Here is a 20,798-nt window from a genome sequence, read left to right on the forward strand (position 1 = left end):
TTCTTAAATTTCCAAACAAACTTTTGTAGGGATGAGGGGAAATGTGTAGAAGGAATTCTGGAAATCTTCGACATGCTCTTGGCAACGACTTCAAGGTTCCGTGAGTTAAAACTCCAACACAAAGAGTATCTCTGTGTCAAGGCCATGGTCCTCCTCAACTCCAGTAAGTAGCCACACAGCTGGGCTGTGTTCTATGGGGGAGAGATGCTGTTTCTAGAACTAGCCTGGTGGGAAGAACAGTATCAAACTTCTTATTTTACTTAAAAAGGGAAAAATGGCTTCCTTTCTGACTTCTCTGTTTCATTTTCTAGGGATTGAAACAGTAGTTAACTTTTGGTAACTTGAATGTGAATTATTCACTGGCTGAATTACTGGCAGTAATTTAAAAAGTGGCTCAAGCTGGAAAAGAAAAAAAAAAGAACTTTAAAATACTTACTTTACAGCTTTGTTCATTGTTTATATAGGCATTTTACATGGTTGACCCGCATTTATATTTACTCTTTTGCTTTTACAGATTCATTCATTCATTGATTTCATTTATTCATTTGGTAAAGCCATTGAAGATGTAGTCCTGCCTTCCAACAGCTCACAGTCTAGGGAGGGAGAGAGAGAAAACAAATTATGAAAAGCAGTGATCGGTGGTCTAATAGAGTAGGTACAGAGTGCTGTGGGAAACCAGGAGAGACACAAGAGTGGCTGCAGAAGGAAACACGGTTTGAGTGCGTCTTCAGGGATGGGCATACATTGGCGGGACAAGGGAAGCACTAGGAGGAATGAAAGGAGGGCCAGGAGCTGCAGGCTGTGCAGAGGAGCAGAGGGAGGTGCGTATGGTTGTGCAGGGTGGTACCAGAGATTACACTGCACACCTTGGCGGAGAACTGCCCCTGGGGTGCTGAGCAGCCCTAGAAGAGGTCCAGGCAGGGCAGTATCACAGACAGAGAAGCGTTCTGTAGAGATCACTGTGGCTTCCACGTGGAGGACTGGCTGGAGAGGGGAGAGACAGAGGCAGGGGCCTACACAGAGTCATCAGGGACAATGAGAGCCTGAACGGACTTGCTGTGGAGGGGCCAGGGAGGAAGGGCCTGACTTGAAGGAAACATCGGGGTTCGAAGTGAGAAATGAGAGAGGCACTGAGGTACATGGGTGTGGTAGTGTTGCTGCTCTTTTCTTATTATATAAGTAAAACCTGGTTCTTGTAAACATTCAAACAAGAAAAACATACAAGGAAGAAAAAAATCACCAGGAATCTCCCCCCGCCCCTGGGCAAGATAACCACCATAAGTTTGGAGACCAATCTTTAACAGCTCTCTGTAGATAGATAGATAGGTAGATAGATAGACAGATAGATAGATAGATAGACAGACAGCTCTCGATAGATGTATAGGTACGTAGGTAGAGATGGGTAGGTAGGTAGATAGATATTCGCACACACACATACACAGAGAGGGAGATACCCATGCACACACAGGCTTATATGTATAATTTTACATAAACAGCAGAGCATCTTATGTTAAAAATTATAAAGACTTTGAAAGAGGCCTACTTTCATCTAATTATTGGCTTGACCCTTCCAGCCCAACACCAACTAGCTAGTCTTAACAACCAGAGGATAGATTTTATACCTTCTTCTATCCTCTAATAATCTTTTAAAATAATACGTCCTCCCTCCAATATCCACATAGATAAGCTTTTTCCCCCTATTTAAAAAAAGTTAGGGGGAACCTGGGTGGCTCAGCTGGTTGAGTGTCCAACTTTTGGTTTCGGCTTGGGTCATGATCCCAGGGTCGTGGGATTGAGCCCCACTTGGGGCCCTGTGCTGAGTGTGGAGCCTGCTTGGGATTCTCTCTCTTTCTCCCTCTGCCCCTGCCCCTCTCCCCAGCTCACACTATCTCTCTCTCTCTCTAAAATTAAAAACAAAAACAAAAAACCTCACTTTAAAAAATTAGCATAATTTTAAAAGTTGGGATACCTATATATACAAATACTTCTCTGTGTCTTGGGTTTTTACTTTCCAAAATGCTGTGAAATACCTCCAGGTCAGCTAGGAGAGGTCTAACTCATTCTTTGAGTGAGGACATTGTCTGAATTGTTCAACCATTTCTTTGATGGGCCTTTACTTAATTACAGCTTTTTTTTTGCCATCATAAACACTGCTGCAGTAAATACAGTTGTGCTATTTTGTACACATTTCTAAGTTTTTATGTAGTGTTGACACTGTTTAGTTTACCACCTACCTGGTGTTTGGCCCAGCTCCTGTCCCTGGTATTGCTTGCTTTGCTTAGCTATTTACTCTCGTTGGCTTATTTCTTTCTGAAATAATATGGGTATGCAAGTTTTTGTTGTTGTTGTTTTGTATATGCAAGTTTTAATCCTCCAACTGATGACTTACGGATAACTTCATTTGGGCATCATATGGGGCTTTGCTACCTAGATTTTATCCAATCTTACAACTTCATGCTGGAAACAATGGGAATCTCTGGGATCGTTTGATGCCACTTTATTTTAAATCATCCAAAGCAGCAGTTCCTGAAGCCAAAACTCAATGCAGACCCTGTGGCCACCTTCTGGGCACCTGCCCACTCCTTCTGTAACCTACACTCTCCTGCGTGTCTAACACCCCCGCGTACTGTTGGCCACTGGCACTAGATCTGATGAGAGGGAAAGGGAGACATACAGAGCAGTGCTTCTTGAGCCTTGGCATGGAGCATGGAGATAGAGGGCTGGATCTGGGCAGGGAGAGTCAGTCCTGAGGGAGGGGAAGGGGGGAAATGAAGAAGGAGATATAGAGACCCCGAAGACAACCTTTATGTACTTCCCAGTTGGGTTTCAATCTGGCCCTACCTGCCTAGCAGGGCATTTCCCCTATACCCAGTGCACTCTCCACCCCAGTTCCAGAAAACAGTTTGTGAATAGAAATGGTCAACTGTTGGACAAATGAAAATTGTAGAGAAAGCCAAAGAAGACTCCTAAATGCTCTGGCGCTTCTGGCACCTTCTTGACATTTGTACCATTCACCTTTTACAACATAATACGAGGCTTACATCAGCGATTAAGGTGATGTGTGTATAGAGTACGTCCCACTGAGATCTTTGAAATTGATCGTGGAAGAAAATGGACTTTTCCTGATCTCTTTGAATCCACCTACAGACCTTACGTCACACGTGTGCTGTGATTTCTGTCTTTGTTGCTTGAAAAGTTCATTCCCATCTTGGCACAGGAGGATTATCAAGTGCTAGATTATGGGGCTTCTCTTACTTTTGGAAATAATTTAGAACTCCTTTCTGTGAAGCAAAGTGCTCCTTGCAAAGCCATGTGCTTCTTGTTACACCACTTTGCAGTAGAAAGCCTTCTGTTTGGCAAGGCTTCTTACTGTCAGTTTAGCCTCCGAGACATCATATTGTGTTGTTGTGAAAGCTAGAAGTATCATCTGTGCGAATGGGAAAGACCAAGGCTACAGCGTCCCTTCTGCAGCATCTGACAGAACTGCCATCATAAAATTATAGAGGGTGAGTCAGGCATGTGACGTAATTACCATTTGTGGTGGTAAATTGAGTAGAATTTGTTTATACTCAATCTATATTTAGGAAATCTTCTTTTAACAAAGTTCCTTTCTCACTTGGTAGTCAAAACAGTTGTCAAATGCATTTAGGAAAACGGGATTCTGTTTCTCCTGGGAAATTTCCATTGTCAGGAGAGAGGGGTCTTTTGTGTGCTAGATTTTAAGCATTTGAAGGTATAGGCTTTTGCTGTTGTTGTTTTGGATTATTTGTAGCGTTACATTAAAAATAGGGACAGAATCTACTTTCCCACCTTAAATTTAAAAAAAGAAAAAGAAAAACTGGAGAATATACAAAATAGACCTTGGACATTGGACAACAGACCACACAGGACAGTGATCCCCAAGAGAAGGCACACAAATGAAATGAACTCTTGGATCACCCAGTTTACTATCTAGAGCCAACTACCAGGTTCCATAGGGAGAGGTAACCCAAATAGACACCAGTGGTCTCCCTGCACAGGGAGGACAGAGTCATGAATTTGGGGAGGTCAAGGCAGCTGGGATTTGCAGGGGAGGAGACTACTGGAGAGAAAGAGCTGGGTGCATAGGCTTTGGAGATCTGTAGCGGGTGCCCTTCAAGTTTTCATCTGAGCATTAACTTCATGCTTATGAGGATACTAACCAAAGACAGGGAAAGAGCCATCAGAAAGGAGCAGACAGAAAATCCCTAGCATTCACACAGGGGCTGGAATAGTTCATGTGCTCACCACCCAGCAGGAAAACACTGTAATATACTGGACACTGGATGTAGTATCCAAAAAGGTATTGCATTGGTAGTGAGGTGAACTTAGCCCTAGACTTAAAGGCTGCTCTGATCCTACCAAACAAAACTTAAAAGCACACCTGAAGGATGAAATTTATTGTCAAGTATGTAACTGCATCACAGAACAAAGTTCAAGAGTATTTAAAAGAATCCAAGAATATCCAATACCCAACCAGGTGAAGTTCACAATGTCTTATAACCAATCAAAAGTTAGCAAGCATGCAAAGAAGCAGAAAACATGACCTATAATAAGGAGAAAAACCAATAAACTGGAAAAGACCCCAAAATGATACAGATGATAGAATTTGTAGGCAAGAACATTAAAACAATAGTTTAGTAACAATAATTACTATAACTATTTTCCAAACGTCTAAGAGGTAGAGGAAAGCATGAGCAGATTTAGAGGAGACATGGCAAATATGAAATACACACAAATTGAATTTCTAAATGTGAAATTTATAGCTATATGGGATTTATATCTGTGTTAGGAAGTGGAAGAGGGACAGTAAAATATCCTGCAGACTGAGAAAGCACTTTGAGACCAAACAAACAATGCAAACCACTCCACACTGTTTATATGGTTTTATTTAAAGATTAAACAAGTTTCTTTCAGAATGGTAAATGGGTATATTTGTCAAGAAGACATAAAAATGCTAAACATTTATGCATTAAAAAGAGGATGTCAAAATATCTGAAGCAAAATCTGACAGAACTGCAGGGAGAAATGGACAAATCTCTTGTTATAGTTGGAAATTTTAATGTCCCTCTGTTAGTTCTATCAATACAGAACAAGTAGACAGAAAATCAGTAAATATAGAGACTTGAACAATATCGTTAACGAACTTGATCTATTTGACATGTATAGAACCCTCTAACCAACAACAGTAGAAAATATGTTCTTTTCAAGTATTCATGAAATATTTACCAGGATAGACCATATTCTGAGTTATAATACAAGTCTCAATATGTTAAAAAGGATTTAAGTCATACAAAGGATTTTCTTTGATAGAGTGAAACTAAATTAGAAACCACTAATAAAAAGGTCTTGGAAAATTTCCAAACATTTGGAAACCAGATAACATACATCTAAATAACCCATGGATCACAGACAAAAATCAAAAGCAGTACTAGAAAATATTATGAACTAACTTACAATGAAAATGCATTGTAGCAGAATTTGTGGGTTGCAGCTAAAGCCATAGTTTGAGGGAGATTTATAGCACTCAAGACCCATAGTAAAATAAAAGCAAGGTCTCAGATTAATGACCTTAGCTTCCAACCTTAAGCAACTAGGAAAAGCAAAGCAAATGAAACTCCAAGTAAGCCAAAGAAAACAAATGATAAGGATTAGAGTGGAAATCAATGGGACAGAAAAAAGGAAAGCAATATCAAGGAAACCAAAAGCTGATTTTTTTTGAGAACAATAAAATTGTTAAGCCTCTAGGCAGACTGATTAAAGGAAAGAAGGCACAAATTACCACTATCAGGAGTGAGAGAGGTGACATTACTGGTGACATTATTATTCTGCAGATATTAAAAAGAATAATGAGGTCATATTATGAACAACCTTATGCCAATACATTTGAATACTTAGATGAAATGGAAAAATTCCTTAAAAGACAGAAATTACTCAAGAAGAAATTTTAAAATGCTGAGTAGCCATATATTTATTAAGGAAGTTGAATTTGTAGTTAAAAACTTTCCCATAATGAAAACTCCAGGCCCAGATGGCTTTTCTGGGAGAATGCTACCAAACATTTAAGGAATTAATAATCCCAGATTTGTACATACTTTGTTTTTTACTTTTTTAATGTTTAATTTTTTTTTAATTCCAGTGTAGTTAACATACAATATTCTGTTAGTTTCAGGTGTACAATATACTGACTCAGCAATTCTGTACATTACTCAGTGTTCATCACTGAGCACTGAGTGAACAAGTGAACTGATGACAAGTGAACTCCTTAGTCCTCATCACCTATTCCTCCACTCACCTCCCCCATGGTAACCATCAGTTTTCTATATTTGAGAGTTGTTTCTTAGTTTCTGTCTCTTTTTCCTTTGTTCATTTGTTTTGTTTCTTAAATTCCATATATAAGTGAAATATATGCTATTCATCTTTCCTGACTGACTTATTTCACTTAGCATTATATTCTCTAGCTCCGTTTATGTTATTGCAAATGGCAAGATTTCATTCTTTTTATGGCTGAGTAATATTCCTGTGTGTGTGTGTGTGTGTGTGTGTGTGTGTGCGCGTCCTTGCGCTTTATCCATTCATCTTTTGATGGACACATGGGCTTCTTCCATAATTTAGCTATTGTAAATACTGCAATAAACATAGGGGTGCATGTATCCCTTTGAATTAGTATTTTTGTATTCTTTGGGTAAATATTCAGTAGTGCAATTACTGGATCATGGGGTGGTTCTATTTTTAACTTTTTCAGGAACCTCCCTATTGTTTTCTACAGTGGCTGTACCAGTTTACATTCTCACCAACAATGCCTAAGGGTTCCTTTTTCTTTACATCCTTGCCAACACCTATTGTTTCTTGTGTTGTTGATTTTAGCCATTCTGGCAGATGTGAGGTAGTATCTCATTGTAGTTTTGATTTGCATTGCCTGCTGATAAGTGATGATGAGCATCTTTTCACAGTGTCTGTTGGCCATCTATATATCTTCTTTGGAAAAAATTCTGCTCATGTCTTCTGCCCATTTTTAAATTGGATTGTTTGGTTTTTGCTGTTGAGTTGCATAAGTTCTTTATAGATTTTGGATATTAACCCTTTGCTGGGTATGTCGTTTGCAAATATCTTCTCTCATTCAATAGGTTGCCTTTTTAGTTTTGTTGATTATTTCCTTTGCTGTCAGAGGTTTTTATTTTGATGTAGTCCCAATAGTTTACTTTTACTTTTGTTTCTATTGCTTCAGGAGACATATCTAGAAGGATGTTGCTACAGCCAATGTTAGAAAAATGACTGCCTGTGCTCTCTTCTAGGATTTTTATGGTTTCATGTCTCACATTTAGGCCTTTAATCCATTTTGAGTTTATTTTTGTGTATGGTATAAGAAAATGGTCCAGTTTCATTCTTTTCCATGTAGTTGTCCAGTTTTCCCAACAATATTTATTGAAGAGAGTATCTTTTTCCCATTGTACATTCATTCCTCCTTTGTCAAAGATTAATTGACCATTTAACTGTGGATTTATTTCTGGGTTTTCTATTCTGTTCCATTGATCTATGTGTCTGTTTTTGTGCTAGTACCATACTGTTTTTGATTATTACAAATTTGTAATATAATGTAAAGTCTGGGATTGTGATACCTCTAGTTTTGTTCTTCTTTTTCTTTTTTTTTTAATTTAAAAAATTTTAATGTTTATTCACTTTTGAGAGACAGAGCATGAGCAGGGGAGGGGCAGTGAGAGAGAGAGAGAGAGAGAGAGAGAGAGAGAGAGAGAGGGAGAGAGGGAGACACAGAATCTAAAGCAGGCTCCAGGCTCTGAGCTGTCAGCACAGAGCCTGACGCGGGGCTCGAACCCACAAACTGCGAGATCATGACCCAAGCTGAAGTCGGACACTCAACCGACTGAGCCACCCAGGCGCCCTTGTTCTTCTTTTTCAAGATTGCTTTGGCAGGGCACCTGGGTGGCTCAGTTGGTAAGATCCGACTTTGGCTTAGGTTAGAAAGATAACATGCTAATTGATGTAGATAATACCAAGGGATTGTCCCCTCCAAAAATGGGTTAAGGTTGTAGGATAAAAGGGTAATATATATAAATCAATTGTATTTCTACCATAGTAGCAATTAACAAATGATAATTGAAATTAAAATCAATACTATTTATATAGCATTACAAATTATTAAACTTAGGGATAAATTTGACAGAAGGTTTGAGACTGAAAACTCAAAACATTTCTGAGAGAAATTAAATAAATTGTAAATAAATGGAGAGATATGTTAATGGCCTAGCAGATTCAATATTGTTAAGATGTCAGTGCTCCCCTCAAAATCATCTATAGATTCAATTTGGTCCCAATAAAAATCTCAGCAGGCTTTTTTTGGTAGAAATTGACAAACAGATTCTTAAATTCGTAGGGAAATGTAATGAACCTAGAACAGACAAAAGAACTTTGAAAAAGAACTAAGTTGGGAGACTCATACTACTGGACTTCGAGATTTATTCTAAAGCCACAGGAATGAAAACAACATGTATTGACATCAAAATAGATCACTGAAACAGAATAGAGTCCAGAAATAGACCTATACAACAAGCAATTTTTAACAAAGGTGTCAAGGTAAATAGGGAAAGAATGATCTTCCCACTAGATGGTGCTTGAACTAAAATAGGCAAATTTTGAATGGATACCTCATCAAAGAAGATATGCTGCTGGCAAATAATTACATGCAATGGTGCTAAAATTATTCATCAGAGAAATCTAAATTAAAACACAATGAGAAACCACTCCATACCCAATAGATTGGCTAAAATTAAAGAGACTGACCATATCAAGGGTTTGTGAGAATGTGGAATAATGAGAACTCTCACTGCGCTACTGGGGAGGATGTAAATTGGTACAACTACTTTTATTTACTTATTTTGGTGCAGCTACTCTCGAAACCTGATTGGCATTTTCTTAAATAGTTAAGCATACACGTACCAGGTTACCCATTCATCCCACTTCTTGGTATTTACCGAAGAGAGTTGAAGGCATATGTTCATACAAAAACTTGTATGCAAATGTTTATAGCAACTTTATTTGTAATAACGCTAAACAGGTAACAACCCAAATGGCCACCAACAGATGAAAGGATAAACAAATGTGATATATCCATAGAGTAGAATACTGCTCAGCAGTAAAAAGCATTGAACTAATAGATATATGCAGCATTATGAACCTTAAAATAATGGTGCTGAATGAAAGAAGATAGACAAAAAAGCATACATACTAGAAGACCTCATTTATATAAATTTCAGAAAAAGCAAGCTAATCTATAGTAGCAACAGATCTGTAGTTGCCGGGGGATGGGATGGGCGTTGGGGAAGGTGGAGGGATAGATTACTTAGGGACGGACACGAGGGAACTTTTGAGGGTGATGAATGTGTTCATTATCTTGATTGTGAATTATGCTTTTAATGGTGTGTGTATGTGTGTGTGTGTATGTATATATATATATATATATACATATATCAAGACTGATCAAATTGTACACAGTAAGTATGTGCAGGTTATTGCATATCAGTTATACTTCAACAAATCTGTAAACAATGTAATTAAAACAGAAAAAGAAAGACGAAGAGGGCAAAAATTGTAGCCTGAATGGAAAAGACATACTGCGCAGCAGGGACTGTATCCAGTACAGGAGGGAGACCCTGGGGATGAGGGTCAGGAAAAGAGAAATGGAGTAGGTTTCTTAAAGTCCAAAGGCTGTGGATGTTCTCTGTCCCGTATTGAGAGAGCAGAGTCTCTGAGGGCTGCTACTTGTTGCTGTCAGCTTCCCTTGTGTGCTAGGTAAGCATTGGGCTGTCTGGAGGTAGTCTCCTGCGTAAGTGACGAGCTCAAGTTGGGATGACATCATTCAGTCAGGTCTGAATTGGTATCAGCATGCTAGGTGGCCAGGTCAGGGTTTGTTAGTAGTCGTATGTATGTATACGTATGTATGTGTTTATATCTGACTTTTTTACAGTCAAGACAGTGTTTTTAATGGAACTATGAGGTATAATTAATATACAATAAACTGTACCTGTTTAAAGCATACAATTTTATGCGTTTGGGCAATCATATACGCCCCTGAAAGCGTCACCACAGTTAAGATAGTGAACATATCTATTACACTCAGAAGTTTCCTTGTGCCCCTTCCTAATTTCCCCCTTCTTCATTTCTTCCCCCGTCCAATCCCATGCAACCCCCCAATACAATTTCTGTCACTATAAAACATAGTCAACATAAAATGTCACAGATTAGTTTGCATTTTACAAAATTTTATATAAAATGTATTTTGGGGTGACCAACTATTTAGATTTACCTGAGACTGAGGAGTTTCCTGGGATGCAGGACCCTCAGTCATGCTAACAGGTGTGTGATGGCATTTATTTGTGGTTTCTTTGGTTTTTTCCTATAACTAATGATGTGAATTTTTTCGTATGCTGCTTTGTGATATCTGTATCTTCTTTGGGGAAGTATTTGTTAAAATAGTCCATTTTTAATGGGATATTTGTTTTCCTTTTTTTTTTTTTTGAGGTACAGTTGACATACAATATTAATCTCAAAATTTTTTTAACACTCAGCTTTGAGAGACAGAGCAGAACTGTGAGTGGGGGAGGGGCAGAGAGAGAGGGAGACACAGAATCTGTAGCAGGCTCCAGGCTCTGAGCTGTCAGCACAGAGCCCCACGCAGGGCTTGAACTCATGAACCGTCAAATCATGACCTGAAGTCGGACACTTAACCGACTGAGCCCCCCAAGTGCCCCTGTATTAGTTTCGGATGTAGGTAGTTATGTTTTAAATAGCTGCATACTTCTGTGTTATTTATCTCTATTTATTTATTTATTTATTTATTTATTTATTTATTTATTTATTTACTTTCTGGGTTATTTATCTCTTCTAATAATGGACATAATATAGAATGAATATTAACTTTATTATCCAATTCAATTTCAGTTCAGTAAATGTTTATTTGGTTTCAGGTATGTGCCAATGACTTCTAAATAGTAAAAATGTCAAAGTGAACTAGATACATGCATTTGGTCTAGAATAACGATATACACTGAAACAGGTAATCGGGGGTCTGGTCCTTGCTAGGCTTTAGTAGCAGAAGAGTATCGTCCTTGCTACAGGGAGAGAGATAGAGAAAGGACATCACCATTTTGATTCCTCTCTCAGCACATCCTCATACACACAACCTAGGATGTGAGGGGCACTTGGCATAACTTTATTATTCTCAGCCTTTGATGCGGCTTCTGAAACTTGGCTTCTAAAATTTGGAGATCACAGAAAACACTGCATTTAACAGCCTGTTACAATGTTTGCTAAAATGCTTTAGAACTCAAAAGTGTTATACAAGTGTTGTAGTTAACATAACAACATATCCAAATTAAGAGTGGTGGGACCAGCCATCTTGTCATCCAGAAACCTGAAGACTGAATACGTTTTCCCTTGGATAGAATCAAGGGTACTGAATGTAGGACATGGAGTCGGATCAGTCTGCAAATAGTCTTTAAAAATATTTAAAATTAGGAAGAGGTCTGTGTTTTTAGATTTTTTTAAATGTTTGTTTTTGAGAGAGAGTGACAGAGCATGAGCAGGGGAGGGGCAGAGAGAGAGGGAGAGAGAGTGACAGAGCATGAGCAGGGGAGGGGCAGAGAGAGAGGGAGCCTCCGAAGCACGCTCCGGGCTCTGAGCTGTCAGCACAGAGCCCATTGTGGGGCTTGAACCCACAAACCATGAGACCATGACCTGAGCTGAAGTCGAATGCTCAACCGACTGAGACACCCAGGAGCCCCTGGAAGAGGTCCATTTGTCCAAGAAGTTTTTTCTTTTTTTTTTTTTTTTTAATTTTTTTTTTAACGTTTATTTATTTTTGAGACAGAGAGAGACAGAGCATGAATGGGGGAGGGTCACAGAGAGAGGGAGACACAGAATCTGAAACAGGCTCCAGGCTCTGAGCTGTCAGCACAGAGCCCGACGCGGGGCTCGAACCCACCGACCGCGAGATCGTGACCTGAGCCAAAGTCGGACCCTTAACCGACCAAGCCACCCAGGTGCCCCTGTCCAAGCAGTTTTAAGACTTAAAAAGGATGAAACTTTTTGTTCAATGAAAGAAATAGAGGGTTAGAACCAGGCAGTACTCTTTGCCATTAAGAAGATGATGGAGACAACAACTCAAGCCTTGGTTCACTCTGAGTTTCGGGGAGAGCTCCCGTGAGGCAGGTGGGTGGAAGGCAGAGGCACAAAAGGATACACAGAAGGATGCTGAAGAGGCCAGACGGGGCCTTTTCTATTGACGGACTGTGGGAGCAAAGCATTGTGAACATCAGCCTGCTCGTTTCCTATCACGGGCCTTTCTCAAACACTGGCCTGTTCTCATGGTGCTGGGTAGGAGGTGGTGATAAAGGGATGGGTCATGGCTAGAGCTTCCTTACCTTAAAGCAAAGAGGCAAACACCACATATACCTCCCTAAAGCACATTTTTCCTTTGGCTAGTATTCTGGGATTTTTATTAAACACTTAAGATTTTCTGCTTTATTTGCCTTCAGTCAAGGAGAGCTTATATCTTCATCCTTTGAACGTAGGATGTGGCAGATCTTGGGGAGTCTCCCCCTCCCCCCCCGCCCCGCCTCAGTGTACTGCTCAGAATGTCATCAGGTAGGTTAGTGAGAGGAACACACAGCTGTTCCCAGGTGATAAAGAGGAGAGGAGATTATATCTTTGTTTTTATTTTACTTTCTTTGGTATGTGTGGGGCATGGTGCCAAGATCTTGTCTTCTTTAGTTTCATGTAAAGTAATTGAACTGTGTTCTAAAATGAATCCTGACGTTTTTTAAATAGTTTTTTTAAACAATTTTTTTTACTGATTTTTTTTTACTACTTTTTTTAAAACATTTTTTTTTTTTACTGTTTATTTATTTTTGAGAGAGACACACACACACACACACACACACACAGAGTGCGAGCGGGCGAGGGGCAGAGAGAGAGGGAGATCCAGAATCTGAAGCAGGTTCCAGGCTCTGAGCTGTCAGCACAGAGCCCGACGCGGGGCTCGAACCCACGCACTGTGAGATCATGACCTGAGTCAAAGACGCGCAACTGGCTGAGCCACCCAGGCACCCCAACTGATGTTTTTACTTTTGGCTGGTAGAAGAGCTTAAGTTTTGTTCCCTGTGTGTCTGGGTGGTGAGCATCCCAGAGGTGAGGGCTTTGTGTCCCGTCTCCTGCCTCTGCCACAGCCTGCCAGTTAGCAATGACTCTGTAAGTACACGCTTGGTGAGCCCCGGGGCGTGTGAATGCCCAAGTGCAGGCTTGGTGCTGCTGACCAACGAGGCAGCAAAATGGGTATTTTTCGGCTAAATTCCTTCCCAGGATGATCTTATATAGGTTAATCTTTCTGCATATAAAAACTTTCCCCGTATCCAAAATTGATACAGTCCTCACAAAACCTAACTGACTCCCGTCCCCAAACTCCTTGCTGGTGATGACAGTGATGGCCCGGTAGGAAGCTGCACTGCCCCCACAGCCTCTAGAAGACCCAGGGCTTGCCTTTGGCAACGACTACTCCTTTGTGAAGAGGGATTCACCTACTAGACAATTCACCCATTTAAAGTATACAATTCAGTGGATTTTAGTGTGTCCGTAGACTTATGCACCACCCATCATCACAACCAATTTTAGAACATTTTCATCACCCCAAAAGAAGGCTGTGCTCATTAGTCATCCCTCCCTAATTTCTCTTCCACCTTCACTCCTAGGCAGCCACCCCCGTGTATAGATATGCCTGTTCTGGACATGTCCTATAAATGGAACCATACAAATTGTGGTCCTTTGTAACTGGCTTCTTTCACTTGGCATAAGGTTTTCAAGGTTCATCCATGTTGTAGCATGAATGAGTCTTTTGTTCTTTTTTATGGCTGAGTAATACTCCATTGTATGGACACACCCCATTTTGTTTATCCATTTATTAATGGGCACTAGATTTGTTTCCACTTTTAGGCTATCATGAGTAATGGTGCTGTGAATACTAAATGGTGCTATGTATACTTAGCTGAAGAGTTATTTTTATTTTTTCACTTTGTCACTTTGGACCAACACACGTCCTTTTAGAATCCTAAAACATATTTCTGACAGCAGAAATCCATGGAGCACACATCCTGTAGAAGAATGGACTGAAGGGTAGTTTAGAGAAAGCACTTGTTAATGCAGCTGGGGTCAATTTTAGGGGAAGTGAGTTTAATGAGATTAATAATTTTCTGTGCGTATCCCTAAAATATGCATTAACCTGCATTTTTATCATTTCAGTTATGATGGTGTGATTGGCTAACCTGATGTAAAAATCTGAACCTATGTACATTCAGCCTAATTCTTCCCTTTATGAGTATTCATTCCATGCCAGTCTTTGCACTAGGTGATGAGGATATAATGATAAGCAGACAGGGTCTGTGCTCTCGAAGTGCTTATGTCCAGTGTCTCTGAGGGTGGAAGGGTGGCCATGGGTGTGTATAAGGAAATCCAGGATGTGGGACAACATGGTGCTGTCTGCACTGTCAGAACTTCAGAGGAGAACCAGAGTAGACTTAGGGTGGAATAGTAGGGAGGTCAGGAGAGCATCCAGAAGGAAGTTCACAGCCAGGCTGGGATCTAAAGGAGGAGTGGATGTCAATAAGCAAAAGAGGGAGGGTGGAGAGGAGGAGAGGGAGAGCGAGCGAGTTCCTAAGCAGAAAGTTGGGCGTGTTCTTTGCATCACCTGCTCTGGAGTTAAAAGGGTTCAAGGTGAGGTGCGGTGGGAGATGAGGGTGAAAAGAGCAGAGAGTGGCCTGGTACCCTTGAAAGCTGCGCCAGATGGTTTGGATTCTGACCCAAGAGCTGGGAAGCCATGAAAGGGAGCCACATGAGCGGGTCTGCATTTTGGTGGCTCGGAAGGGGCACGTTGGGCCAAGGGTGGGACTTGTTTCCCTTGCGGTGTGAGGGCAGGTCACCTGCTGTGGGGTTCAGTCAGAGTTTTGAGGATATGGGGGGATTCAGGAAGCGTCACTGTGGAGAATGAGGTGAGCCTGTGAGTTAGAGAAGCAGTTCTGGGTTACTGTAAAAAGATGAATATTTTAAGCCTACATCGTCAGACATTGTGGAGGGACAGGCCCCAGGGGTGTGGTGAAGCATTACACTTGCATAATTGTGGTTCAAGATGTCCCTTGCCTCCACTGAACTGTGTGGAACTGAGCTACCTTAATTGAACTAAAAATACCAATAAAAAAAAAGAGAACGGAAAGTGCCCAAATTCCATGGATGATGGTGTGCTGGTCCTCATTATCCTTCTAGCACACAGCCGGCAGGTCCCTGGTTGGTTCCACAGAGTTGCCATTTATTCTTACTTTGAAACCGAAAGCCTGGAAGAGAAGCTAATTATTTCCCTGCTTCCAGGGATGCAGGAGGCAGGATTGGTGGTGGGGTGTGGGGGCAAGAGGATTTACCTGAGCCGTTATTTTGCAAATACTGGGAGGCCACAGTATCTCAGATCCTAGAGTCAGAGGGGGATTAAACACCGGGCAGGGTAGGATGAGGTCGGGGGGTGGGGAACAGCCTACTTCGAGGGTGGCTTTGGGGATCTCAGGAGTCATGTGCCTGCAGGCTTTGCTCAATGAGGTGCTCAGGTTGGAAGCACTAGGAAACTGGTCTGGGGTCCAAGAACTAGAGATGGTCTTCCTGCCCCAGCAAGGTGCCACCAGAGGTGTGATGCCAAGGGCCTGGACAGCGGGCCTGCCATGGCTGTCTGCATGTGGTGGACAGGGGAGGCTACGTCGTTGTGGTCATTCGTTTATGTTTGTTAAACTCCCCTTAGATGAGGGGGCCTCCTAGGGGCTGAGAGTAGAATTAATCTCACTCTCTGACCCTCTCTGTATGTAGCTGTTAACTACAGCTGAGAAACACCATGTAATGGTTCAGGCCACCAGATAGGTTTACTGCTAGGAAAAGCCACGGTTGTGGGCCACGTGGCATTTTGAGAGACCAGTTAGTCCGCCCGCATTCAGCCAGGCTTGGCGACGGGGCTGGCTCTCAGGGGAAGGACACCATGGGCAGGTGAAGATTTTAAGACTTCACTATACGTGCAGATGCCAGAACAGCCCAGATCAATTTGGCCCCCTTTCTGGAGAATGTAGGCATTCTTAGCTGCTGGATACACGACTTCCATTCCCTCTCTTCAGAGCAATGACTCGTGGCTGTTCTCTGTCCAGGTATGCACCCGTTAGCCGCAGCAAGCCAGGAGGCTGACAGCAGCCGGAAGCTGACTCACTTACTGAACGCCGTGACTGATGCTCTGGTCTGGGTGATTGCCAAGAGCGGGATTCCCTCCCAGCAGCAGCCAGTCCGCCTGGCTAACCTCCTGATGCTCCTTTCTCATGTCAGACACGCCAGGTACAATCCTGGGGTGGGCGTGGGGGGCAGCTCCACTGAATGTGTGGGGGGGGGGTTGCACGCACATGCTCTGAGAAGGGTGAAGAGCTTTGAGAAAGCGTTTGCAAGTTTGAGAGTAATAAGGTAGAATTTTTACCTCTAAAGGAAAATAACCCCCTGAAAGGGAATGGTGGTGGTGGTGGGGTCCCTTCATCAGTGCATGAGCCTGTGGCCAAAGATTGGCATAGTGGGCACTGACTAGATGTCATGTGACCCTTTATAGGATATTTATGGCATCCTTCATCTGTTTTTTAGTTGCCGGGGGTTTGGGCTTGTTCATGGAATTCTAAAAAGGGCAGTGTCTCTCCTAACGTGACGTGCCTCCCCTCCTGCACCACTACTCTGAGGTCGTTTTCTTGAGGAGGTTAGATCAACTCCTGAGGCTAGTGATCTGGGGAAGTACTGAAGCAGCAAATGCACTGCTCCTGGGGGAAATACAGGATTAGGTTCCTGAGAGGCTCTGGTCACAACATTTTTCATCCTCCAATTCATACATAACCTTGGTGTACCTGTGTTTGTGTTTATTTATTTATTTATTTATTTAATTTTTTTTTTAACGTTTATTTATTTTTGGGACAGAGAGAGACAGAGCATGAATGGGGGAGGGGCAGAGAGAGAGGGAGACACAGAATCGGAAGCAGGCTCCAGGCTCCGAGCCATCAGCCCAGAGCCTGACGCGGGGCTCGAACTCACGGACCGCGAGATCGTGACCTGAGCTGAAGTCGGACGCTTAACCGACGGAGCCACCCAGGCGCCCCCTGTGTTTGTGTTTAAAGAGTGGTTCTGTTCTTGTGACAGCATCAGGACGTTAAGAATGAGACCAAAGGGAACTGGCGAGGCCAGCAGGTTTAGGAAGGCAGGGCCGTGAGTGGAGTGGATTTCAGGGAACATGAATCATGTGTTCTGACGACGAGGGGCTCCCCTGGTGTAGGATGGTAGCTCTGTGCTGGGACAGTGATGCTCAGTGCTACATGGCTCCCGGGATGAGGGTCACCCTGCCCTGGAGCAGGAAGAGGGGAGATGAGGTTGGAAAGTAATTGCTGCCCAAGGAGGATGAAAGTCCAGGGGCTGTGGGGAAGGACAGTACTCACCTCAAGGATTATTACAAGGGGGAGGAAATGAAAACAACCTTTGCCTTCCTTCCTCTTGAATGATTATTTACCACCAGGATCATTTTCAGAACAGGTACCATCCGTTCTCATTATTCACAGATTCTGTATTTGCAAAGGTGACTGCGTTTACAAATTTATTTGTAACCCCTGACTCCATACTCTATGCCATTTTTTGTGCTCACTCAAGGACGTGTGCAGAGTGGCAAAAAATTTGAGTTGCCCACACGTACATACCCAACTGAGGTCAAACAAGGTGACACTTGCATTCTTGTTTCGGCCCTCGTACTGTAAAGAAATGTCCTTTACGTGGTCTCTTAAGTGCCATGTTTTTGCACTTTTGTGTACTTTTTGTTGGGAGATTTCAGTGTCTAAACGTGGCCCCCAAGCACAGTACTGAAGCACTGTCAGTGTTCCTAAGTGCAAGAAGGCTGTGATGTACCTTATGGAGAGAATATGCGAGTTAGATCAGCTTTTATTCACGCATGAGCTATGGTACCATAGACTGTGAATTAAATGTTAATGAAGCGACAAGTTATGTTAAACAAGGTGTCTTTAAACACAAACACAGGTACACCTAGGTTATGTATGAATTGGAGGATGAAAATGTTGTGACCAGAGCCTCTGTATTTTCCCCAGGAGCAGTGTATTTGCCGATTCAGTGTTGGTGGCAACTATATAGAACATAACTGGTATGAAAAATGAGAATTGCACTCCGTGCCAGGTTCTGTCGGGCCACTGCAGGTGGGTGGTGGGACACTGAGGTGCTTGCCCTTCAGTGTAGATGATTGATGGAGCCAGATGGAAGGACCCTACCTAGAGCAAATGGCAAAGGGATTTGGGGTGTGGGGTGGACCGACTTTGTTGGGGAGAGTTGGGGAAGATTTTGAAGTTCCCACGGCTGCCTCACGGGAAGGACTCTCAGCATCTCTTTGTTCCCATAGTAACAAGGGCATGGAACACCTGCTCAACATGAAGTGCAAAAACGTGGTCCCAGTCTACGACCTGCTGCTGGAGATGCTGAATGCCCACACGCTTCGAGGGCACAAGTCCTTGGTCACAGGGTCCGAGTGCAGCCCGGCAGAGGAGAGTAAGAGCAAAGAGGGCTTCCAGAACCTCCAGTCTCCTGAGTGATGCCCATCCTGGGGCGAACAGGCCACAGAGGAGGTCAGAGGCTGAAGTGCGAACCCCAAATGCAAACCGCGAGCTCCATCTGGAAGTGGGCGGGCTTCATCGTCTTTCTCCTGCGTGGTCCCTCATTGGGTCATGGTAGGCTCAGCCATGTGCCGTCCTTCACCTGACCTCTCCACTTCCCAGGAGTCAGGCTGAGAAAGCTAGGGAGCATGTTTGAATGCGGAGTTTACCTCTCGCTTGGCCTCATAGAATCTCAGTGTGGTTCCTTTCTTACTTTCCATCTCCCTTCTGTTCCTCTGGGAAACATCCTGAAGGTTTTGTAATGAATGGTGGAAATCTGACATGGAAAGTTTATAAGGTAGAGAGGGAGAGAATGAGGCACTTTAAAGAAGTGGACTAACCTTTAAAGAAAATTTTTTTTAAATGTTTATTATTATTATTTTTTTTGAGAGAGAGAGACAGTGAGAGCAGGGGAGGGGCAGAGAGAGGGAGACACAGAATCTGAAGCAGGTTCCAGGCTGTGAGCTGTCAGCACAGAGCCCTACGTGGGGCTGGAACTCACAAACCATGAGATCATGACCTGAGCCGAAGTCGGATGCTTAACCGACTGAGCCACCCAGGTGCCCCAAGAAGTGGACTAACCTTTATTGTGCCACCTAACCTGCCCTTAGATAGGCCTTTGTTTGCCCTCTTCCGGGCTACTTGATTATAGGATTGAAAACCAAACAATGAATGAATGAACTAGTTCCACAAACCTGCCTCACAAATCTGTGAGGACTAAGGCCATGTATCACTATTACCATTGAAGGCCAGAGGGATTGCAACCTGGGGAGCCAGTGGTCAGGCTGGGAAGGGAGCCACGTTCTCCACCCCCACGCCCCCCGCACACTTGACCTTGCTGCCATCTTCATAGAGGTTCATTCCTCTTGGTTTGCATTCATAGAGCCTGCTAATTATTTGGGGTGCATGTGTGTTTGTGATCACTTTCATGGAGGATTGTAGAGATTTAAATCTAACTGCCCCTGGAATTTTCCTTCCTCAAAACTCTCTTGTCCCAGGTGCCCAGTGTGTGCGGGAGAAAGGCCCAGTGTTTGCAGGAATGGGTTTCTCTTGTGGGTTTGGGTCACAGCCACAGTGCTTCCCTGGGACATCCACAATTGTCACATCAGCCATCCATAGACAGGGACACGTCAGGCTGTGTGTGCAAGGCATGCTGTTCTGTGGAAAGATGAATGGCTACAGACACACCGGTATGTCGGGTTCACGGCCACAGTGTAGATTTGGTGAGCATTACCACCTGAACAACCCTGGTCTGCAAACTCTACTTAAAAAAAAAAAAAAAAAAAAAAAAAATATATATATATATATATATATATATATATATTTAGGGATATTTATAGCAAGAATTCTTTTACATCCTACGGCTCTTTTGAACTGTTTTCTTATCAGAACATTTCTATGGTGAGTGTGGGGGGGGACTTCGTAAACTATTAGTTCCTATTTCAAGTGGAACATAAATAGGACGAGGTGATAAAGCACCTCTGAAATTACAGTTTTAACTCACTTTTTAACAATGGAAACCTTCAGGAACATGGTGAATGCGTAAAATGAGTTACATCTGTACCTTGAAAGTGAGCAGTTAAATAATGTTCGATTTTTTGATGATGTTTTAAAAAATTACCTTGTGAGAGGAGATTAAACTCATTCTCTTTTCGAAAATAGGTTTACTTTGCTAGCACACTCTGTATTTACTAAATCATTAGGAAAATTAAATTCAATGTTGTAAAGGTTGGTTTCTGCTAGGGAGTCCTTGGATAATTCTTAATTTTGGTGCAGTTTTACTGAAAGTTGAGCAGAGCCGTTTTAGAAACACGTGGACACAGACCTAGAGAACACGCCATTGTCTGTAGTCTAAGGTGGCCTGAAATTATTCCTAGTGGCTCAGTGTTGCAGCCGAGGTGAGATTTGGTATAGATCACATGGACTGCCTTTTACAGGAACTGGGGAACCAGTGTCATCCAGAAGGTCAGTTTTCTTTCTTTCTGGGCAGCCTAGAACCCTGCACGTTGAACAGAAGAT

General features: G+C 42.4%; 1 protein-coding gene across 1 annotated transcript in view; it reads left to right on the forward strand.

Moving 5' to 3' along the window:
• The window catches only part of ESR2 (estrogen receptor 2), a 55,817-nt gene extending 35,778 nt beyond the window's left edge, over window positions 1–20,039 (forward strand). The window contains exons 6-8 of the mRNA XM_049611496.1: window positions 30–163; window positions 16,257–16,437; window positions 18,530–20,039. Coding sequence (XP_049467453.1) covers window positions 30–163; window positions 16,257–16,437; window positions 18,530–18,719 — 505 coding nt within the window. The 3' untranslated portion in view covers window positions 18,720–20,039. The remainder of the gene's footprint in view (window positions 1–29; window positions 164–16,256; window positions 16,438–18,529) is intronic.
• Window positions 20,040–20,798: the final 759 nt, after the last annotated feature.

The sequence above is a fragment of the Panthera uncia genome (genome assembly GCF_023721935.1).
Source record: "Panthera uncia isolate 11264 chromosome B3 unlocalized genomic scaffold, Puncia_PCG_1.0 HiC_scaffold_1, whole genome shotgun sequence".
NCBI lineage: Eukaryota > Metazoa > Chordata > Mammalia > Carnivora > Felidae > Panthera > Panthera uncia.